The 25,129-nt window shown below is 38.6% G+C and overlaps 1 protein-coding gene across 2 annotated transcripts in view; it reads left to right on the top strand.

The window, feature by feature from the left end:
• Adamtsl3 (ADAMTS like 3) overlaps nucleotides 1–25,129 on the top strand; it is a 321,149-nt gene that overhangs the window by 205,660 nt on the left and 90,360 nt on the right. For both annotated transcript variants that reach the window (XM_048790168.1, XM_048790167.1), the window contains exons 16-17: nucleotides 6,551–6,840; nucleotides 16,548–16,677. In XM_048790168.1, the coding sequence (XP_048646125.1) occupies nucleotides 6,551–6,840; nucleotides 16,548–16,677 (420 nt within the window). The remainder of the gene's footprint in view (nucleotides 1–6,550; nucleotides 6,841–16,547; nucleotides 16,678–25,129) is intronic.

The raw sequence follows: 25,129 nt of genomic DNA, 5'->3' as shown, positions 1-25,129 counted from the left end.
ACCCACCCACCGCACACATGTACTCTGCTCACCACAGTATTATAGAGGAGGGAACCTATAGAAAGAAAGGGACTTGAGATCCCAGAAAGGAGCATGTTTGTGGTCCTGCAAGGAAAGTCATAAGACTTTTTAGTCCAGAACAGTTCTGGGTCTTACTGGATCCTGATGATATTTACCAAAATCTTTCCTGGTTTCAGCTCCTCCTCTCCGTTTCTATTGCCATCCCCATCCAGGACCTGAATTTGCTTACCAAGATACCTACCACAGCTTTGTCATTTGTTCCTCACTTGTTCTTCTTCTACCCTCAATATAGCCACCAGACTAGTCTTACTAAGGCATAGATCTTATTCTTCCTTTGCAATATTCAGAATATCCAAATGCATCCTCATCACCTAAAGATTTATCTTTGTTCAATAGGCCAGCACTTTAAAGGGAGTTGCCCTTCCTGGGCCCAGCCCCTTCCCTGGCCAATTTCTTGCTTTGGCTTGAAAGGGACACTCAGCCGCACAGACCTGTTGGCTGTTCTTGCCCATAGCAGATTGTCCCTCACCTCCACCCCTTTCACTGTTCTTTCTTATCTGTTGAGAATGTGCCCCTCATATTGTGTTCTTAAAAACTTCTATATTATAGAAAAATTAAAACCTGTATAGAAGAATATTATAATGGACCCCCATGTGCTCATCACTCACTGTCAACAACTATCACCTCAAAACCACTCTTTTTTATCTATACCACCAATACTGTTCCCACCCTGACAGACATGACGACATGACATGTCACTCATAAACACTTCAACGTGCATCTATAAAAAGGAAAGAGTATTTTTTATAATAAAAATATCATTTTTTTAAATGGTTGTCCTCAAATCACCTCTATCAGAATCACCTGTGTTACTTTTTAAACTCTGATTTCTATTTCAGACACTGAGAGTAGAGACCTATTACCAACATTTTTTTTTCTTTTGGATCTGTGATTTTTTTTATTATAGTAAGACCTTATCAGCATAAAATTTACCATTGTAACCATTTTAAAGTAGACAGTTCAGTGGCATTACATACATTCACACTGTTGTTCTATCCATCTCCAGAACTTTTTCATCATCCCCAACATAAATTCTGAACCCAATAAATAATAACTCCCCATTTACTTCCCTCCTGCTCCACCCCCAGACCCTGGTACCTTCTATTCTTCTGTCTTTACAAATTCCAGTCACCAGCATTTTTAAACAAGCACCCCACCCCGGGTGACTCTGAGAGGTGGGTGGGGTATGTATCCAATTTTGGGAACCACTGGATCAGATGCTCCCAAAGTCCCTTCCAAAATCAGAAAATACTGTTCATATTATTGAATTAGAAAAGGGCAGTGCTGCATAAGCTACTGTGGTTCAGCTCATAGTCATTCCAAATCTATAGTTTCCGTCAGCCCCATTGACTTTGCTGGGGGTTCTTCCTCCCCTGTCCACAAGCAGAGCTAATACGCTCTTTACCCCTGAAGGATGCCACCACCCTTCTCTCCCAGCCTGGAAGACTGGGCCAGCAGCACCTGATCCTCCAATGTGCACAGCTGCCTCTTCCCTATCTTCCTATATCTCCCCCTCTGAGGGCTCCATGCAATCTTCCTGTGCAGTTCACACTGCCTGCCAGTTTCTGGCCTGTTCCTGGCCGTCTGGTGTAAAGTTTATAGTTTCCTGCCACTTCTGACTCTGTTCATTCCCTCAATTTCCAAACAAAACCACAGCGTATCTCAGCTTCCAGTTCATCCTTTTATTACCACTGTCTTTTGTGGCTTGGGGATGCTTACTGTTGACAATGGATGAGGAGATGAGCACAGCTGTATTTTAGATCCCTGGAGGAAAGCCTGCCAAACCAGCCTGGAGAAGATAAATATTTCTGCTTACCATGGCCCAAGCTCTGAATTTACATAGGGAGCGGATGTTCAAAAGGCTTTTTTTTTAAATTAGGAAAATAAAAATTATAGCTTAGCTTATAAACTTAAGCCAAGGGAAGGGAATTGCAGTTTCAACCTTAGCTTTCAGCTGTGGAATGTGTCCATGGTCGATATGGTTCATCGGTTGGAAGTTGTTTTAAGTTCCTCCCTGGAGCCTTCTTCATTTCTATGGGATTCTCAACACTTCTGCAGTTTTGTTGTCCGAGCTCCCATTTTTCATATGTGAACACTAAAGAAACCAGACAGTCACTTTGCATGTTTTCTTCACTACTATTTTAGCTTCTCCATTGAAATTGTCTGTGCCAAAATCAAATTAGATTGTATGCCAGGAATCTGTTTGCTAAACAATGACAAATATTGAGGGCTTCTTTTATGCCAGACCATGTTTAAGGGTTCAACATGGATTAATTCTCAATTTTCACAACAATCCTATAATATTATTATTGTCTTCATTTTGGGCAGAGGAAGCCAAGGCACAGAAAGAATAAGGAATTGTTCACCATTTCAGAGCTATCCCGTAGTGGACAATGATTCTACACAATTGGTGCAAGTTGAGCATCCCTAATCCAAAAATACAGAACTCACAGTGCTCTCAACTCTGAAGCTTTTTGAGCATAGATATGATACCACAAATAGAAAATTCCACACCTGACCTCATGGTGATGGGCTGTAGTCAAAATGCACTAAAAATATGTAGTAAGATTATCTTTAAGATATATGTATAAAGATTATAAGAAGCAGATGAATTTTGTGTTTATACTTGGATTCTACCCTTTAGATAGCTCATTAAGTATATGCAAATATTCCAGAATAAAAAATATTCAATATCTGAAACACTTCTGGTCTCAAGCATTTTGGATAAGGGAGACTCACTCTGTACTGGGAAGAACTGCAGTTTCATGTCAGATGACTCCAATTCAAGTCTCACCAATCCAAGGTTGGTCTAATGGAGTAGACAGAGAAGTAAGTGCTATACTATGGTATTTTGTGGAGTGTAAGATTACAGTGTACTGTGATTACCTTATGGTAAGATGACATCATGTATCCTTAAGAATCAGGGATGGCTTCCTGGGAGAGATCATACAGGAATTGAGATCCTAATGTCCTGAGGTGTCAGAAGAACAGCAATTCAGATATTTGGAGTAGCTTGTGTGTAGACTGTTTAGGTAGTCTGAGTGTGGAAACAAGCCAGGGGGTGGAGTGGGGCAGTGATAGCAGCAGGGTTGCAGGTGGAGAAGTGAGCAAGTCCTGGAGATGTTCTGTGGTTCATTAAGGAGCTTGGATTTTTCTGGAGGCAGTGGCAGCCATTGAAGGAAAAGAACCTAATTGCTGCTGGGTTGCATTATAGAAAGATCTCTCTGGCTGTCTGCAGTTTGTTTCTGATTATTCTCTGTGATAAACAAAACAGCAACAAATCCCAGATGACACATCTCTAATTGTCTCATTAGGAAATATTTGCTGGAGTGGAGTTTCTGGGCCAGAAAACAGGCAGACACATTGAAGGCATTTAAATTCTACAGTCACATTTCCTTTCAGAAAATCGGTACTGATTTCTCCTGCCAGCAGCAGTAACAAAGCTCATCTTTTTTCCTGAAACACCTTAATTAACATTGGAAAATTATCTTTTTTTTGGTGGTGGGGGGGACTGGGGATTGATCCCAGGGATGCTTTACCACTGAGCTTCATCCCCAGCCCTATCTATCTATCTATATATCTATGGAGACAAGATCTCACTAAGTTGCTCAGGCTGAGGCTGACCTTGAACTTGTGATCATCCTGCCACAGCTTCCCAAGTTGTTAGAATTACAGGCATGTGCCCTCAGGGCCTGCTGGGAAGTTACCTTTTTTAAAAAATACTCTTTTCTAGTAATTTTTATGGTTTTATATTTTACACTGAGCTTTGATCCAGAAGGAATTTACTTTGACATGTCATAGTAAAAAATCAGTCTGACTTAATTTCTTCCCAAACAACTTCATAACTTAGCACCATCTATTGAATAAACTACTCATTTTGATTTTAAAATGTCATCATTCTGTAAAGTATGGCATTACTGGTGCCATACTATTTGAATTATTTTATCGTTTTAATCAGGCTGTGCAGTTACTCTTTTTAAAAAAAAAATTTTTAATATTTATTTTTTAGTTTTCGGCGGACACAACATCTTTGTTTGTATGTGGTGCTGAGGATTGAACCCGGACCACACGCATGCCAGGCGAGCGTGCTACCGCTTGAGCCACATCCCCAGCCCATACTCACTTAACATTCTATAAAATTTTAGAGTTGTATTGTCTGTGTCTGTCCGGCCCCCCGTCCATACCCCTGCCCAAATTGCCTTAGATGTCAGAACTGGAACTGCATTATTTCTAAATTAAGCAAAGGAGAACAAACATCTTTGTAATTTTGAGTTCTTCCTGTTCAGGGAATAAAGCGTACTTTGTCTTTGGGCTCAGAATTTCCTCAGGTTTTTAAAGTTTTAGTTGTATCAGGTCTGCATATTTCTTATACATAACAAACTCATGGATTTTAAGTAATTTTTCTTATACTTTTAAAGGTTTTTCTCATTTGTAAAAATAGGAAAATAATGACAACTCCTGAAGTTGTTGTGTAAATTATATTAAATAATACATGTAATATGCTTAGCATATGGCCTGGCAGCAAACATTGTTAGCTGAATTCTGGGAAAACTGGTAATTTTAGGATATGCACTATATATCTGTATTTCTTTACAGATACACATACATTTATAGTTATAGACTACTTTATTAAATTCTTTTATTTTTTTCCGAAAAATTTCAGTTAATTTTACTGTTTTTTCAAAATTATAAGGTCATCTTCAAATAGTGATATTTTTTGTCTATTCTGTTTATTCTTTCCTAATATGTGCATCTGCTTTTCTGACCTTCTGTTTTATTTTAATTTGTATTTTAAAATCTCATTTTGCTTATCCTTATACATTTTATGTTTCTGAAGTCATTTCATTTTATTTGTATCTTCTATGGTTTCATAAATCAGAGACTCTTTTTAATAGGAGAATTTAATCCATTTAAATTGGTTACCATTACTAAATAGTTATGATCTCCATTTTCCATCACCAACAAAAGTTTTCTTTGTAGCCCATCCCTCCTTCTACCTCCTAATATCTTTAATTACTTCTTTTCTTTCTTTCTGAACACCATATTAACTTCTAAGTCCTCCCTGTGTCATCAGTTTGATCTTCAGTCATGTCTTTTCTGCTTTTTTTCCCTTGTTCTGAATTACTTCTTTTTTACATCTTTATTTTATTTTTATGTGGTGCTGAGGATCGAACCCAGTGCCCTGCGCATGCCAGGTGAGTGCGCTACTGCTTGAGCCACGTCCCCAGACCCTGAATTACTTCTTAGATTTCTAATTGTCTTTTTACATTTCACAGTTGGTTTCCTCAGCTCTGCAGTTTTCCATTTTATTCCATTGTTTCACTGTCTCATATCTAAACTCCCATGTGAGTGAATTCATGTTCTTAAGGCCCTCTGTTGTACAGAGATGCAGGGAACACACTGTTGTCCTCTGGGTGTGTTTCACCTGGAAGTGGCTCTTCAGTGTTCTCATATGACTATGTTCCTTTCTTGCCTTTAAAAAAATATATTACTAGGAGTAGTGGGGAGAGAGTAAGAATTGTGTGGATATAATAATAAGAAGAAGTAATACAGATAAAATCATATTAGATATACATATCCAAAGTCCATCATTTGGCCACCCTTGATTTAGTGGGTAATAATTTAGGATAAGAAACAAGTGCTTCATTCAGCCAGATTGTGAAATACCTTTAATATTTTAAAGAAGATTCAGCATCTTAGTGCATTAACATAGTAAATATGAAAGAATATTAAAGCTTTGTGTATTTTGCAAAAGGCATATAAGATAGCCTATAGGTTAGCCCCTAAACATTGAAACATTCTTTACACCATCTCTTTAAAACATCTGTTGTAAAGAATAAGCTCATGGGGCTGGAGTTGTGGCTCAGTGGTACAGCGCTCACCTAGCACATACGAGGCCCTGGGTTCGATCCTCAGCACAACATAAAAAAAAAGGTATTGTGTCCAACTACAATTTAAAAAATATATATATATATATATATATATATATATATAATATACAATTAAAATATATATATAAATAAGTTTGCAAAAGACTCACTGAATAAATATTGGTGAAAATCTCCATATTTTAAAATAAATTAAAGGAGGTAGAAGGAGGGATGGGCTGCAAAGAAAACTTTATTAGAATTTAAACTCCTATTAGAATTTATGTCTACATGATGATTTATTTATTACTAAATATTGAAAACATAAACTTTTGTAACAATAGTTTGTTCTTATCATAGCACAGAATTTGATTTTTTATACAGATGCAAGAGTAGGGCATAGTTTTTTGTTTTCTGTTGTTTATAAGATCTGAAAGTTTGTTAACTGCATAATGGATAGTTAACTGCATAATAGAAGTGCAGCACCCCAAATGAATTCCCTCTGAAGGCAGATGGTTATGTTTTCCTTTGTTGATTGCCTGACACTATTCCTGTTACAGCCTGTGTGTGACCTCCTTTCCTGGGCCTGTGATTTTCCTTAGGTTCATTCCGGATCCCTGGTCAGCCTGCAGTACCACATGTGGGCCGGGCATACAGGTGAGAGAGGTCAAGTGCCGAGTGCTGCTCACATTCACACAGACAGAAACTGAGCTTCCAGAGGAAGAGTGTGAAGGCCCCAAGCTGCCCACAGAGCGGCCATGCCTCATTGAAGCTTGTAACGAGAGTCTTGCATCGAGAGAGCTGGACGTCCCTCTCCAAGAGAAGGACAGTGACATGACTTACGACTGGGAGTATGCTGGCTTCACTCCTTGCACAGCAACATGCTTGGGAGGTACTTGAACCTTTGCTTAAGGGACAGTTATGTCATGTTTTTCTAGTGGTTTGAGAAGTTACCAAATTGGGTAAACAAGATAAGCACACTAGCAGAAGTCTAAAGGGGATAAAGTCATTCCAACAACTGAAAACTAGGCTTTTCTTTCATGTTTTTAGCTATTATTTTAGAAAGGCAAAAGGTAATGGGATTGTAACCTAATAAAAAAAAATCATATGTTTCTTGGGCAGTAAGAATCTGCATAACTGAGATGGGTTGGGCCTCACTGGCTAACATTGGATAGATAGGGAAATGCAGAATGGATAAGTCGAATCCATCTGGCATTGAAAATACACATCGAGGGAGCCTTGAATTATCACAGAGGATGCAACTTTCGGTCAGAGCTTGTCCTGCACATTGGGACAGGAACCAGTGCAGAAGGAACCAGTCACCATGATTTATATGTGTGTGTATGGATGGATGACATGCATAGGCAGGAAGCCCTGTTAGGATTAAGAAGGGTTTGTGTAGCCTGACCCCTCAGGGTACAGAAGTTTCCCTCTGGATTATTTAAGCACTACAGGATCCAAAAGCAAGCAGATGAGCAGGAAACAGACATACAGATAGCCATTCTTTAGGGCTCTGTTGAAAGGAATAGAAATTATCAAAAAGAAAGCTAGTTCTTTTACCAACACGAAAGAGATAGCCTCTCTAGAAACCCAGGGCCCTGAACACCGTGTCCTCTGACTCCTCATCGTGGCTTCTAGCCAGCTGCCCTAGAATTTACCTGAGCATATTCTGAGTCAGTCCCAGCCAAAGCAAGGAACATACAGGGAGCCACTGCCTCAGAGACACTGGCTCAGAAGAACCTTCCTCTCCCCCAGGGGGTCCTGCATCCTTTGCTTGGAAATCCTTATTGATCTTGGAGTGTGTTATACGTGAACCCCTCACCTTTTGTTTCCTAAGCTTTTGAGACTGAATTTTCAATCCTTGCCATAATCCTCGCTCCATAAATCAATGGTATCTATCTTTCTTGTTGCTGTGTGATTCAACCCTAAACCAGCCTATTCTTGACACCTCTTCTCTAAAATTGCCAGAGTGGCATGTGCCTCAACCGGAGGTAGGTCTCATCCAGCCTTTCACATGGAGGAATTTAGGAGAGGAATCCTTAGCTGCCTCTGGAGTCTTTCTTCCTGTCTTGGGAAGAAAGACTTCTCCTTAGTTCCTAGAAGTTTATTCCATCCAGCTAGGAATTTAGCCTTTCTGGTTCTTTTGGAGCATACACGTTTGCTGTGTCTCTTCCCTCCACGACACATAGTCTCAGTTGCCCCCAACACTGCCTTGTGTCTGTTCCTGCTGAAAGCTTAATCCTCTCTCCATGTTCATAATCCTGGATACCTCTTTATGTATGTATGTATGTATGTATGTATACATGTCTTGGAAATCTTAGCACTGACACGCCCTTGGCAATTTGCAATGTGGTCCTTTCTCTCCATGAGCCTAGGGAAACCCTGTAGAGATGGCCACTGACAATCACATAATCACTGTACTAGGTGCCGGGAACTTTCTACTACATAAGTACAAAATGATAAATATCTGCACCACTTCTCAGTCACCACATTGCTGCAATCTTATCAGGGACTTGGAGCTGTATCTTTCATTAGGAAAGCAAGAATGAGTCCTCTTATTGTTTACACACCCCCAAATCTATTTCATTAATCTCAAGCTTTTAAATATTGTCATTGATAAAAATCTGTGTATCTTCTATTACTCTGTCATCTATGATTTCAATTCTTCTCCTCTCAATATGGGAAAAGACAATATGTTGTACCCTTAGAACTCAATAGACCATTTGGAATGGAACCCCTCAAAGATGACCAAGTCAATTCTAATTCAGTTGGGAGAGTCAATTCTAATTCAATTCTAATTCAGCTGCTGTTAGACCTCATTTTTTGGAGCCTGATACTAAAATGCTAGCATTTGCTTTTTTGTCCCCAGCACCCACTGAGATGACTGTGGACTCCCCTTCCCATATGAGTGCACCTGCTGGAGTGATTTTCTGTTTTTTTTTTCTGTAGTAGTTTTATTGAGACATAATTTACAATTATATAGTTTATGGATGTGAAATATACAGTATAGTCTTTTTAAGTATATTCACAAAGATGTGTAATCATCAACCGAGTCAATCTTAGAACCCTTCAAACCTCAGTCCCCGGCAACCACTGATCTATTTTGTGATGGTTCTAGACATTTCTTTTAGTGGAATCCTGCAATATGCGTCCTCTATGACTGGCTTCTCTCACTTTTAGCTTAGTGTTTTCATGATTCATCCATGTTGTGTCTGTTTCAGGACTTTGTTCCTTCATATGGTCAAATGGTATTCCATTATGTGGTCACACCACATTTTATTTAGACATTCACCAATTGATGGCAATTTGGGTTATTTTCATGTTTTGTATATTATGCTATGAACATTCATGTAACACTTTTTGTGTAGACATATATTTTAATTTCCCATGAGTATGTACTTAAGGGTAGATAGAATAACTTTTTTTAAATTTAATTTTATTTATTTTTTTATTAGTTGCTCAAGACAATACAATGATCTTGACATATCATACATTTGATTCAAATAGGGTATGAATTCTCATTTTTCCATGTGTACAGATTGCAGGATCACATTGGTTATACATCCATGTGTATACATACAGCAATCTATTTAAAGCATAAATGTTTTATGAAACAATGTGAAACTTGACTAATGAGATTATCTTTATCTTCCCAGTGGACCTTTTGTCCTGCTGTGGGAAGAAAAACTGTGAGAAATGCCACTCAGTATGCAGATGGATATTTGATTTTTTCCCCCTTGTACTAGGGATGGGATCCAGGGCTTCTCACATGCTAGACAAGTGCTTTACCCCTAAGCTACAGGTACTTTCTTTCTGCTGTAGTCTTGTAAATCTGGAATTTGTTTTACAAAATTTGACAGAGCTCAATTTGGTAATCTTTCAACACTCAGTTAAGCAGCCTCTTAGCCCTGTAAGGGTGTACTTTACTGTGCAATTCTGGGATTAAAATGAACCTTGAGCACCCACTAACCTAAATTTTACAGTTGAGGAAGCTCAGAGAACCCTTGACTACCTCTTAAGTGAAAATGAACAACTTGTCATTCTTTAGAAAGGATTGGTTAGTTGAACTATATAAGTGAATATAATAAGCTTTATAACTTTATAAAAAGTTATGTTTTTAATTTCTTGGGTTCAAGTTTAAAAAATGAATAAACTCTATAAAACTGAAGAGCTAAGGTGTGGAACCAAAATTCTCTACAAAAACTGGAAATTGAGTGCTTATTTTGTTAGACCCTATGAATTTTTACTGAGTTCTGTGCTAAATATCAGGAATATAAAATGAATAAGACAAGTCTTTGATGGAGCACAGATTTTGATTATTTCGATTTCATTATTTCAAACACAGTTCTTATAATCACTGACATTTGCCTCTCTGTGACCTCTTTTATCATAGTTCTAGAACCTGAGCCCCCACAAGTCCACTTATATGTGAATGTGGGCTTTTAAACCCTCACTTTGGATAGCAGAGAGGACAAGCCTGTGATGACTGACATCACAGTGAGATGAATTCTCAAAGCCATGAAGTTATTTCTTAAATACCCCTATTCTGGTAGAAGAGTAACAAATACAAATTACAAATTCTGAAAACAAAAATTTTGGCCACATCTTCAAATTCTGTATATTTGCTAGCTTATCTTCACATCATAGGGGAAATAAAACCGTTTTTTGAAATTGTTGATGCTGAAGTACCTTGCATAAGTCTTCTTTCACATTAGAGTAGCAAATAGCAAGAGAGTTCTTTTTTTAATTCCTGAAAGTGGGATGAATCCAGACATACTCAGTCTCCAGCTTCCATAGTGCATGTGTGTGTGTATACATGTGCGAGTGCAAGTGTGCATGCCTGTGCAGGCAGGGAGGTAGGTAGGCTGGGCGGGTGTGCAGCACTGCATGTGTGTGTGTGTGTGTGTGCGTGTGTATACCCCTTTTTAGTGCCCTCTGGGAAGAATTTGCTACATCATAAACATTCCTTACCAAAGTCCTTTCATATTTTATACTGTTGTTGTCTTTACCTATATATTTTCTAACAGCACAGGCTAGTACTAAATGGACTTGTGAGGTCTGACCCCTGCTCTGCTGCTCTCTTTGAGATATTTATTGAAATTTGTAGATGGGTGGTTCATTTTTATGTAATGGGGAAAGCCATGCCTACCTCACTGGGAATAATGAAAGGATTAAATGTGAGTATTAAATAGGTGATATTGGAGAAGTGTTTAATCATAATGCCTGGTTCATGGTACGTAATGAACATCAGTTGGGTTATTATTGCTGTGATATAATAATAGGGTATTTCTTTTACATTAGAATGCTGATTATTTTTTCTCTTTTTAAAAATTTTCTCTCTTTTTTTTTTTCCTCCATTGGGACTGGAGATGTAACTCATTGGTAGAGTGCTTGCCTAACACGCTCATGACCCTGGGGTTTAATCCCCAACACCATAAAAAGAAACAAAAACAAGAACAACACAAAACTGACATTGTTGAATCTCTTAATATTTTAATAGTTTTCCTGCTCATTTTTATGAGTTTTCTATGTAATCAATCTGCAAATATTGAAGATTTTATTCTTTCTACAAAATATTTATCATGTTTCATATCTGATTGCTTGTCTAGAATTTCACAAACAATAGTTCATAATGTGGATAATATCAATATTGGCTTGGTCCTAGCAGTAATGGAAATCTATGTTTTTTTTTTCATTTCAAAACAACATTTATCAAATAGTTAGTATGTGTTTCCGTGTAGTAGGTTGGGTGGATAGGGAATCAGTAGCTCCTAACTTTGCAACTCCATTCTAATAGGGTAAGGGCATTAATCACATGATCACACACATGTGTACAGTTACCACTGGTGATAGCAGCTGCAAAAAAAGAATGTGATACTATGAAAGCATACAAGAGAGGGAACTTGGCTTAATTAGTAAAGTAAGGGAAAGCCTAAGCAAAGGAGGGTTGCGGGGGGGGGCTGAGAGAACTTCCCAGAGAGAGCATGTGCAGAGGCCCTTGATGTGCAGCAGGGTGTGTGACACACTTCCTGACCTGAAGGAGCCAGGTATAGCTGGGGTATTGACAGTAAGGCAGAGCTCAATGTGAAATGATGCTAGGGAGGAAGGCGGAGGCCAGAAAATTGAGGCACAGCAGGCCAGTTTGATTTGGATCTTTGAAGATCATAGGAAGCCATTCTAGTAATTAAAGAGGGAGTGACCAATTTTTTATTTATTTCCACCCTCTCTCATCATAAAGAGTGGAACATAAGGCACAAGAATAGACATAAGGGACAACAGGAAGCTATTGCCTTTTCTAGGCAAGGCCAGGCATGGTGGTGCACACCTGTAATCCCAGTGATTTGGGAGGCTGGGGCAAGAGGATCACAAGTTCAAAGCCATCCTTAGCAACTTAGTGAGGCTGTAAGTAACTTAGTGAGACCCTGTCTCAAAATGAAAAATAAAAGGGCTGGGGATGCAGCTCAGAGGCTAAGTACCCCTGGATTCAATCCCTAGTACAAAAAAAAAAAAAAGAAAGAAAGAAAGAAAGAAGGCAAGCTTGTTCTGGAGTAGGGATGGTGGTGGTGTCAGGGAAGGTAGAGGATGACTTTGAGAGATGTAGAAGAGTCTGTCAAGGGAGAGGGTGAACAGGAAGGAGTTGGTTAATCTGAGTCTGAGCCTTCTTTTAGAAGGTGATGAGTGTCCAGTTTGAGGAGGAAAACAATGAATTCATTTAATATTTTTAAGGTGCCTTTAGACTTTCCAAATGGAGATGCCACATAGCAGTCAGGTGTGTGATTCTGAAGCAAAGGGGAGACATCTGAACTGCAGATGCACAGAGGTGTGGCTGAGAATTTTCAGGAAGAAGATATATGTGAAGAGTGTGTTAAAGTCAAAGTCATGAGGAAAATCAACATTTAATGGCTAGGTGGAGGACACAGAGCTGCAAAAATATACAAGAAGAAAAGATCAGTAAGATGGGGAGAAAACAGAAGGGTGTGGTATGGTGGGATTGCAAGGAATTCAGAGTTGACACTGGGCTCAGCAATGCAAAGTCAGGGGTGACCAAAGAAAGGGTCTTTTCGGTGGAATAGCAGAGATGGAGGCCAAATTTAAGAGAGCTGAGGAATGACTGAGAGATGACAAAATGGAAATGAGCAGACTTTTTTTTTGGGGGGGGGCAATATTTGGCCATGATAGGACAGAGAGGAGATGACTGGACTGCATCATGAGTTGAGGGGGAGTTGGGTGTGTATGTGTTGTGTTGGGTTGGGTTATTGTCAGATAATCTTGGATAATATTTGAAAGACCTTGAGAAATCTCCAGAATGAAAGTGAAAGGCAAAGTAATCCAAAGGTGGGTTTCTATGCTTATGAAAGAAAGTTGCTACCTGGTAGTTTCTGTTTTGTGTGCATGCATGAATATTTTCTGAGAGGGATTGGGTAGGTGAGAGGACAGGCTTTTGAGGTCACAATGTAGTAGTATTTTATGGCAGACTGATCTGATAGTATTTAATTTAGGATTTTGCATATATTTATGAGTGACACTGATGTGTGTAGGTATACTCTGTTATGTAGAGTGGAATACCAGAGTGCCTTCCTGCAAACAGTGGAACGAGAATAAAAATTGAATGGGCTCGCTTTGGGCTCGTTTATACATGCTCCCTGTGGAGACGTGTTCCCGACATGGTACATTAGCTGTCACTGTTTTGTTCTCTGTGAATCCCTTCAATCATGACAGGCCTCAAGCTGTAGTTTTTTCCAGCTACTCTTAATATAATTGGTCACTTCCTCTCAGGCTCCAGTGATGTTTATGATACCCTTCATAGGACCAAATGGCTTTGGACAACCCTTAATCTTTACCAGCTGTCTCTTCAACTGGCTCCTCACCTATTTGGAGCGCTGTGAAACTGGAATGTTTAGTGATGCGTGATACTGTTCTTTGGCTCTTCTCTGAGTCCATAACATATGATGCTTCCCCTAGTTTTCATTACCTTAGAGTTTATGTGTTTGCTACTCTATCATACCAGCTTATCTGCAGATTAAAAAAATATTTTAATTGTTCTTTTCAGAACAATGGCTCTAGGCCTGTATCTGTGTGTGTTTGTGTATGTGTGTCATTTTGCATTTTAAACCAGTCAAGACTCTTATATACATATGAGGAACCCAACTCAAACTAATCTAAGCCAACAAAAAGGAATGTGTTAGTTCGTTTTTGGCTTTGCTTCTCTCCTAGAGTCTGGGTTTTACCCTTTAATCATTAATTTATTTCTTGATGAAGACTTGGAGTATATATGTGTAGTCATGCGGCACTGCATATGTAACTGTGATCCCTTAAGGTTATATCACCAAGTGATATCATAGCCATATGCATTTGTATAAGTACACTTTGTGATGTTGTCACAGTAGTGACAAAATCACCAGGAATGTATTTCTTAGACCTTGTCTCTGTCATTAAGTGACATATTTAATAAAAGAAAGAAAGAAGGAAAAAGATCCTTTTATCATAACACTACTGAAGTCAAATGTGAAGTAAATGTTGTCACTTTGTGCCAGTCAGGGAATTTCCTGGAAAAATCATCCTGAAATTTCAATTCTTGATTTAATTTAAATATCTAAATGCATAGTTGCAATTACTGCCTGGAATTTGACAAGTAGAAGATGAAACTTATATTTATAATTTTTAACTTTTGTTTTACTGTTGTTGCTGCTGGGCATTGAACCCAAAGGTGCTCTATCATTGAGCTGTGTCCACAACCCTTTTTATTTTTTGAGACAGGGTCTTGCTGAGTTGCCCAAGCTAATCTTGAATTTGTGATCCTCCTGCCTCAGACTCCTCAGTTGCTATAATTACAGGTGTGCACCACCATGTCCAGCTATTTTACTTTTATTTTTTAAGATAATTGTTTGATGAAACCTCTTGAAGTAGAAAGTGTCAAGGTCACATCGTAAGACCAGCATGGCAGATGAGAAATATTTTGTGGCTATCTTTGGAAAATGATTCTATATCAAAAATATGCCAAATCATCTAGTAAAATTTTAAATTCTTTTCAACAAACTTGCTGCAAGACAGAGAAGTGTGTCACAAGTATTTGACAATTCCATTCAAAAATGGTTAAAGTAGTGCTTAAAGTCTCCCCAGCTAGTCTCCAAAAAATATTCATAATAGTCTCAATATATTTTCTAAAGAATTTTTAATTCAAATTAAACTGTATTCCAAAGGAAACTGGATTTTTCTCAGATTAAAAAAGAATGAAACTACTATAAAATGAACATTAATATACATGTTAAGTCACTAAGGAAGCTTTGATATTTGCAAATAAGAACCAGTTATGAAGTTGTAGCAGTATTTTCTTTCATTTCAGGTTAGCCAATGTTTATTTTAAAAGTTCAAGGAAGATGCATGTAGATTTAAAACTGCATCCCACTATGTCAGGCACCATAAAATTACAACGGAAGACAGCAGGAGAAAATTTGTTGGAAAGAACTGAGTATTCAAATATATATTTTATAAATGTTTTTGGCCTATACTGCATTCTGCAGAGTGCTGTAAAATGGTTGGATTGAAACATGGCATTTGGAAAAAGAACCACAAGTTGTAACGTAATGGAACGTGCATTCTAACATGAAACTGAATATATTTACATATTTCAAATAGCATGGTCAGGGGCTGTTACCATTCTTATTTGACTTTTTTAATCAAAATTTTGATTTATATTTTATTCAATTCCAATTTTATAGTAATTCTCTTTTGTCTTAACAGACAAAGAAGAGCGGTGGAAAACATGGGCTTTGGGGTGAGACAGATCTTTGTGGCCTCAGAGGAAAAATACACTTGTGGAAGTTCTTATTGGAACAAGGAGCAGTCACTACTTGGGGATGTATTACATTTTGGAGGCAGGGAATTTAATTTTTAGTTTTTAATCTGCCACATTTTGCTGTCTGCGTTTCTTTCCAAACTTCAGTTTCCTTATTAAATTAATAAAATGGAGATAAGAATATCATTTTTGGCTTCACAAGATAATTTTGGGCTCAAATAACATAATGAAAGTACTTTGTACACTTTCTCAATGGAAATTATTGCTATGTTTTGTTAGCGATCAAAATATTACTAATTATGGTAACAGTGAATAGCATCTCAAACCATAATGAAAAATTTTGAAAGTTATACATTGGATTTGGCACATATGAAATGATATAGAGCAAATGTGATTCTTTGGCAGCTGGCATGAAAATTCCTCTTAGGGAAACTGTTGTACATTATGGGAAGGATCATTGTAATGATTCTTTTGGAGGGACTCCTGGCTTCAAGTACATTTAGATGCAGGTAAGTCTGAGGGTAGATGGAGAATCAAATGTGTCAAGATGAGTGGGCTTGGGGGAGAGAGAGAGAGGAGAGGGACTGTGCTTAAAATGTGAATGAAGGACTTCAAAGATGGGGAGACTTTGGGTCATGTCAAGGTGTTTGCTTGTACTTGTGCCCTGAAATTCATCCTGCAGCCCCATGATGTAGTCGAAAGGGCAGCAACCTAAGAATGAGAAGACCTAAGACCTTGTTTTCTTTCTCTCTACAATAAGCTATTCTATGTTATTTGCATTTTTTTCTCTTACCACCCTCCAGGCCATCAAGAAGCCATAGCAGTGTGCTTACACATCCAGACCCAGCAGACAGTCAATGACAGCTTGTGTGATATGGTCCACCGTCCTCCAGCAATGAGCCAGGCCTGTAACACAGAGCCCTGTCCGCCCAGGTATGTGCTGTCTTGTATTCCTGGGATATATTGTGTCTGGAGGGTAACACTGCCCCCCTGCTGAGAAACTCAGCTGTGCATAGCGACTCAAGACTCACACAGGTAGGTTGGCTAAGCCTGCTTCAGAGCTCTCTTCAATGCTCACGTTGTGCACTGGCCTAATTCTTCCAGAGATGCTCATTGCAGCCTTGCTAAGCAGCAGTCCTCTGTAGCAGCAAACATGAATGAGCAAAATAAACTGGCTTGCTTCTAGCAAAACCAGGTCACTAGGTTGTTCTCTTCTTCCTCCTTCCCATCTCCTTATGGGCACTTCTTCCTCTAATGCCCCAGCAGAGAGCACAGGATCTGAGGTAGAGTTAGCACTGGCACACAGGGTGCTTGATCTCTATCTGTCAGGTGACTGAGTGAGCTCCTGTTTGTTACATCGGCCTCACATAGATATGTTATTACCTTTCCTGTTGACTTGTCTTAGATCTCAAATTGTGTGTTGTAATGTTATAGCCTGCAAATAATTGATGAAGATGATTTCTTTTTGGTCTTCTTGGTATGGAAGGTTGCCCTTAAAAGTTAATCGACATCTTGGTCTAAGTTCTTGTTCCATCCTGGGTAATTTTATCAGAAAAGATGCAGACTTTCCCCATGTTCCTTTGTCCATGAGAGTTGTTGGTTACAATGATTTTGATGCACCATCAGTTTGTTACACAAGAACTTTCTGAATCTAAACCGTAAACTCCTTCATTTTTCTTTATTGTGTAGGCCAGTCTTCTGCAATAAGAATTAGATGCTAAATATGTATAATCCTCTATAGTCCATTCCGTCACCTCCTCTCTCTTTACCAAAATCTCTTCCCTGCCTTTAGTAATTATACTGCCCATCTGATGGGTGGCCTTTGTTTACCAAAGGCAAGTTTTGCTATGTTCTGGGTTATAAGTGACTGAGAAAGGTTATGTGACCTCCTGCCATGTTGGTGTATAGTATTTTATATTTATTCAGGAAATAAATTGTGCTTTTAGAATTCCCTTCTGATTTTGATTCTTTGAAATCATCAGCTAAGATGCCTATGTGATGGCATGAGGGTGGTGAAGGTGTATTAAATAAGTGAGGCCACCCTAAACATTAGGCCCTCACATCTTGGAGATGGGCACCCTTTCCATAGGAGTCTTGCTCTCTTAACTCGCAAATCTCACTAGGAGGCAAGTTCCAGGCTTGCTTCATCCTTGTGAGACTATACCTGTAATGAAATGGACACCATGTTTTGTGTTCATTCTCATATTTCCAACTTTGATAGTAGTCTAAAGAAATACTGGGAACTTCTTGGCTTGTGCTAGAGCCATGCTGCTGTGCTCAGCCGAGATGATGTAATTGAGGCCAACAGACTAACTTGGTGGGCCTGGCAAAGCCCAGAAATAGCACAGGGCCATCTGCTTTCCTGCCACCTCTTGCCCTCACCCCCAGGCTGACTTCCCACACCAGAATATTCATTACAGAAGAGACAACATACAAGGGCTTTTAGGAATGTTTGCTCTAACTACAGGGCAGGACATCCATTTTGTCAAGTGTGTCCAGAGCTTTCTAAAAACATCAAACACAGTTGTATTTTTGTCTATGCATTTTGCATCCACAGATCCATATCAGCCATAGATCAAAAATATTTGAAAAATGGCTGGGGATATAGCCCAATGGCAGGGCACTTGCCTAACATATGTAAAACCCTGAGTTTGATCCCCCGCACTGGAAAAAAAATTGCATCTGTACTGAACAGGTACAGACTCTAATTTTCTTGTCATTATTCCTTAAATAGTATAGTATAACAGCTATTTATGTAGCATTCACATTGTGTTAGGTATTACAAGTACTCTAGAGATGATTTAAAGTATATAAGAAGATATAGGTAGATTATATGCAAAGATAACATTTTGTATAAGGGACTTAAGGATTCATAAATTTTGGTATCTGTAGTGGAGAGGAAATGTCTTAGAACAATCCCCTCTAGCTCTCGAGGGATGACTGTATGTAGGAGTAGTGCTGAATATATGTCCACTTGGAGCAACCTTTCTATCTCTAGAGAAATGACACTTGTGCTAAGTGTATGGAGAGGGAGAAAACATAGTTTTATTTCTCAACATGTTTTCCCATGAAGTTGGAATCATGTACTACATTGTTCTATAAAATGTTTTCCTAAAACTAGACTTGGGAAGGGGCAGGAGGCAGATGTTCAATAGACAGAAACATAAATCAGTACATGAGTTAAATTATAGTAAACACTATGAAGAAGAAAATAGAGTTGAAAGAATAATACAAGAGCCCAAAATAGAGTAGTGGAGCCAGGTGGAGTGTGCAGGTATTTGGAAAAGGCCTCTTGAGGAGGTTATTTATGTCAAGGCCAAAAAGGCGAGTAGGAATTGGCCAGATATGTAGAGGAAAGAGTGTTCTGGGCAGAGGGATGTGTATGTGCAAAGGCCCTGAGGAAAAGAGATCTGTGTGTTCAAGGAACAGGATGGAAAGGAAATCAGTGTGTCATGAGATGAGATCAGACATGAGCAAGGGCCATGGTAAGCATTTGGACTTGCCCCAGAGAGTCAGTGGGAACACATTGGAGGTTTGAGCAACAAAGTGATAAATCAGATTTACATTTTTAAAAGATTACTCAAATCCTGAAATGGGGAGAAGAAGGGTGGAGATAATGAGATCAATTACCAGTTTTTTAAAAAAATTGAACTAGGTAGTCAGCCCACCACAATTCCATCTGAGTGTCCCATTTAAAGCCTGCCTCCATGGGAATATATAAATCCTGTGTTTTCCTTTTTATATGACACCAAAAATATTCTTTATCAAAATAGTGAATCTGTTTCTATGTTTGGTACAACATAAATACCATTATGCTGTGGTAGCCATAAATACCATTGAATCTTTGCTGTGTTTTCCAGAAATGTTCAGAGGATAACATTGCTTTTCACATTGTGCCCCCTGTGTACCAGCCTCTGCTGAGGGGTTTTAAGGATTCTACAATACATAAATCCTTTTCTAAGTACAATAAAACCTTAAAATGGTAAAAATGAACTTGCTCATTACTGATATCTATGCTATATAAGGTGTTTTTCTCTTGCAAAAAATGTGAACATCACCACCCTAAGTAGTCTCTGCTTGGTGAAAAGTAGCTCCTGTTCTTCATACCTTACCTTCTTTCAGAAATATGGTAATGAATTAATAATGAGCAAAATGCTTTTGCTTTCTGCTTATGAGAACTGAATTTTAGGATTTTAGATAGTTTGTGACTTGTCCATGAACACATAGTAAATAAATTGTATGCTACAATGTCAAACCCAAACATGAAACATTTCTCATTAGATGACATCTAGTCCAAACTCTGTCTCTTCTGGATGGCAAAGAGGAAGAGCCTACCCAGGGAGCTGCTGGCAGAGCCAGTCTCCTGGTTTGTAGCCCTTCACTGCCATCCCTTTTCTGTACACTATCCTGTACTCTTTTTCTGGAAAGATGACTGTCAAAGAAATGGTTTGAAATTTGCACAGACTTTAAATGGTTACTACAGTTTTTTTTTTTTTAAGCATGGAACTCTCATTGCCATAACAAAGAAGAGGGAAAAGAACATACAACCCTAGATGATGAGGTGTATTATTCCAGATTGACACCAGTGTTGTGCCCTGTTTCTAGTCCAAACCATTGACAAGTGAGGACACAGGCAGACATAGACCAATTGGCAACTAAAACAGAAAATGAAAATAATGACAATGTGAAAGGCACTTCAAGTGAGAATGGTTAGTGTGTCACAGGATTAAAGGAGGACATGAGAGCCCTGATGAAACTCTCCATTTTCTTTTTGTACAAGTAGCTCTGTTATGCTCTGGCTCTGAAAGTGAAGACAGCCGTAATGTGTCACATAATCTTCCAGAAAAGAAAAGTCAAAATACAAAACAATTCAGTTTGTTCTCTGTTCACTTAAAATTAATGCACACGGTTGCCTTTATAACCAAAATAATTTTCAACATAAGATAATTTTATCTCACAATTTTTATTTATTTTTTCAAGTCCAAATCCAAATCAAGCATTTTCTCCCTTTTAAAGTGGACTCATGGTAAGTGTCCTTTCATTTCTCTAATAACATGAACCTGGCTTCCTTGACCATTTACTCCTCAATACTTTATAAATCTGCCCTGTTCATTTCTAATGCCACTGTCTTAATTCACATTATGTTTTGCCTGAACTGTTTCTGGAGTTTAAATGAACTCTTGCCTCTCATCTTTCCTGCTCTGATCCAAATGCACACATTACTGTGAGGAAGCATGATCTTTCTAAATTACAGTGTGATCATGTGAATCTCCCACATAAAATCCTTCAGTGACTTTCCTTTATCTGTGTACTAAAATCTACATTGTTAACTTTGGTCTGTGGATTAGTTTTCAGGAGCTGCTCTAACAAAGTACTCCAGATTGAGTGGTGTGAAGGACAAAAATGTATTGTCTTAGAAACCTGGAGACTACAAGTCCTAAGTCCTATTTCAGTGTTGGTTCCTCGAGCTGAGGGAGAATCTTCTCTCTGCCTCTCTCCTTGCTTGCAGCCTCTGCATCCCTTGACTTTTGAATGGCATTCTCCCTTTGGTCCTTATCATTTTCCTTCATATGTCTGTGTCCAGATTTCCCCTTTTCCTAAGGACATCACTCATATTGGGATAGTGACCTCCTTTCAATCTGATCATCTGCAAAGACTCTGCTTCCAAGTAAGCTCACAGTCTTGGATACTAGACCATTTTTGAGAGAAATGATTCAATCTGTACCAGCATATATATTCCTTGGTGACACTGGATCTAACTCTTGAGTCATGTCTCCTATCACCAGTACCCCTCTCACACACACAGTCAGTCACCCAGAGGAACTTGCTCTGCAGACACCATGAACTACTCACTAAGACCCACACTCATGCTCACACGTGTCTTCTTGGACTTTGCATATTCTGAGCCCTGTGCTTGGAGTCTCCTTTACCATGAAATGAATTAACTATCTTCCATAAAAGGAACCAGTGGCTCACTTCCTAATGGTAAAATGAAATTCAACAGAATGTGAAACAGGATCCTCACCTGAGACATTTAACAGAGAGGAACTTTTAATGATCAGAGAACTGGAAATGGATCTACTGTGGACAGAGCCCTACTTCTGCCTCTCAAGGATATCTAGAGAGCCCCTTGACTCTCTGGGCCTAGTTTCTTAATCTGAGTCATGAGGAAAACTATTAGACTTTCTTTCTCATTATCAAGGTCCCTTGAGTTCCCATCTTCCATTTTTGAGTAGTTGTTCAAAGTTGCATTTTTTCAATCACATCTTCAAACTGGGCCTAATCCTCTTGCATTTATCCTCATGTCCTCACGGGAGTGCAGATACTCCTAGGCGTCTAATGGGGCTACTTCCTTTGTAAGTTGAAACTGTCTTGGGCTGGGGTTGTGGCTCAGTAGTAGAGTGCTTGCCTACCAAGTGTGAGGCCCTGGGTTTGATTCTCAGCACCACATAAAAAAAATAAATAAATAAAATAAATAAAAAAAAAAATATATATATATATATATGCATTTTCAACTTAAGACAGTGTGTGTGTGTGTGTGTGTGTGTGTGTCTCTCTCTCTCTCTCTCTCTCACACACACACACACACATACACACACACACTCTGTCTTAAGTTGAAAATGCATTTAACATGCCTCACTTACCAACCCTCAGAGCTTAGCCACGGAGCCTACTCTAAGGGGAAGGTTGTTTCCCCTCATGATTCTGTGGCTGACTAGGGGCTGCAGCTTGCCGTCCCTGCCCAGCATTGCAAGAGAGGTTCACACCGCCTGTTGTTAGCCCAGGAGATCCACATTTATTAAGTACAGTTTCTGCTAAATGCATATCACTTTCACACCATCCCAAAGTCAAAAATTCTCTAAGTTAAGCCAACTAATGTCAGGATCCATCTATAGTGTGATGTGGTCAGAATTTGTTTTAGTTCTAAGAATTACAGCCTCTGCTTGAGCTGCCCAGGAGGTAAAGAAGGTTGAGTTTACTTTGCAGTGTTCTCCTTTCTTTGGCCACCAAATCACAGAAGGATTTAACAGTAAGTCCAAAAAACTGTTCCTTTGTTAAAATTGGTACATTATAATTATGCATAATGGTAGGATTCATTATGCCATATTAATAAATGTACTAACATAATTTAATCAATCTCATTCCCTAGTACCTTCCTTTTCCTCCTCCCTCCCCTAATCTGCTTATTCTATTCTACTTATCTCTCTTCTATTACTATTATTATCTTAATTAGTGTATTATAATTATAATTCTATATATGTAAGTGGTATTCACTGCAGTATATTCAAATATGGACTTAGCATAATTTCATAGATTTCATTTCCCAGTACTCCCCTGTGCCTCTGCCTTGATCCCCTTCCTCTACTCTGTTAATCTACCTTTTATTTTCATGAGATTCCCTTTTAAAAAATTCCTTTTTTTCCCTGTCTCCCAGCTTTCATATATGAGAGGAAAGATTTGACCCTTGACTTTCTGAGTCTGGCTTATTTAATTTAGTGTGATGTTCTCCAGTTCCATCAACTACCAGCAAATGGCATAATTGACACAATTTCATTCTTTTTTATGGCTGAGTAATACTTCATTGTGTATGTATATGGCATTTTATTCATATATTAGTCTGTTGACAGGCACCTGGGCTGGCTCCATAACTTGGCTGTTGTGAATTGTGCTGCTACAAACATTGGTATACATGTATCACTGTAGTATGCTGATTTTAGTTCTTTTGGATAAATACCATGGAGTGGCATAGCTGGATCATGTTCCTTTCCTGGTCTTTTGAGGAGGAAATCTCACAGGTTTATTTGTGCATTGGCCTGTGTGCGTTATCTCTTTCCCTCCTCACTACACCTCAGCAATTCTTACATCCTCTCTTCCTCAGCAATCTCTAGCCACAGAACTTCCATGCTAGGATTGATAGGGCAGACAATGTGTTACAAGATTAAGAGTCTGTTTTTATGTGCAAGGAAATACTATTCCTCATTTCAAAGTTGCAAATTTAATAAACTTTTTGAAGGTTGAGAATTATATTGGAAAAAACCCAGGAGAGACAAAGACTTGATGCCAAAATAAAGGTAAGTTTACAAAAATGTTTTAGGTTCTAGAAACCAGTGGTGGAGGAATAACAGGAACAGAGGGTTGCATAATATTTTCCATACAAATATTTACCGACTCCAAGGGCAATAGCAGTAAAATATCACCCCAGGGTGAAACTTACCACTGAGATTGGGGTGGACAGCCAGTGGATCTTATTTACCCAAAGGCAAATGCATTTGATGTATTAGCCTGAACTCTCCAAGGTGGGGTGTTGTATGTTTATTTGCTCTTGTGAGGTTGCTCCCCTGGTCTATCCTACAACTGCTGAGTGTCTGCTATTTAGGGAGTTTGCTTTTGCCAGGAGAGAGCCAGCAGCTTGTAGAAACATGCAGGGTTACATAATGGTCCTGCTAGTCTAAAGACAGCCTTCTGTAATAGAACTCAACACTGCTAGGGAGGAAAGGAGGAAAGCAAGAGGAAAGAGTGATATTTCTTTTTTTTATTTTTTAGTTATAGTTGAGCATATTTTGTTTGTTTATTTTTATGTGGTGCTGAGGATTGAACCCAGCACCTCACTCATGCTAGGCAAGTGCTCTACCCCTGAGCCACACCCCAGCAAGAGTGATAATTCTATATCAACTCATTCTCTACCTCCTAAGTTTTAAAAAATCAATAACTTATTATCTATAACTAACAAATTGTTACCCATGTCTTGAATAAAAATAGTTCTACCTCCAGTCCCTTGTGATTCTAATTGATTCTTCTACCTGTGCACATCTTGAAAGACGATCGTGCTGAAATTGTTCCAAATAATTTACATGTTTAAGCAGAATTAGTTTAATAATAAAACAAGAAAAAATAATAAAACAGATGTCTTCTAAATATTTATGTGATCAGAATTTCATTAAAATATGATACATATAGATAATGTTGGTCACATCTCTTACATACAAAGCTACTGGAATTTAGATATAATTATGATTTAGTTAATAATTATAGTCTTAACTAATTGGTACACTTGCAGTGAAGATGGTGCTGTAACATCACTTTCTGCTCCAAATTCGGAAGACTGGTAGATCCTGTATTAAAAAGGGGAAATTAAAATTATATACCAAGGGCAAAATCATGAAAACAACTACTTGGGCCAGGAAAGGAATGTGTGCAGTGGCAAGTGAAATTGGACCTGTGGTTCTTTGGTGCTTGAGGTCCCAAGGCAGCTGGGGCAAATACATGTGCAGTTCCTAAGGGACAGAGAAAGGGTAAAGGGATGGAGAGAGAGAGAGAGAGAGAGAGAGAGAGAGAGAGAGAGAGAGAGAGAGAGAACGATCCATCCATGCTCAAAAAATGAGCT

This window comes from Marmota marmota, unplaced genomic scaffold (genome assembly GCF_001458135.2).
Source record: "Marmota marmota marmota unplaced genomic scaffold, marMar, whole genome shotgun sequence".
Classification (NCBI taxonomy): domain Eukaryota; kingdom Metazoa; phylum Chordata; class Mammalia; order Rodentia; family Sciuridae; genus Marmota; species Marmota marmota.
Note: the sequence above shows the minus strand (reverse complement) of the source record. Positions and strands in the feature narration are given on the sequence as shown.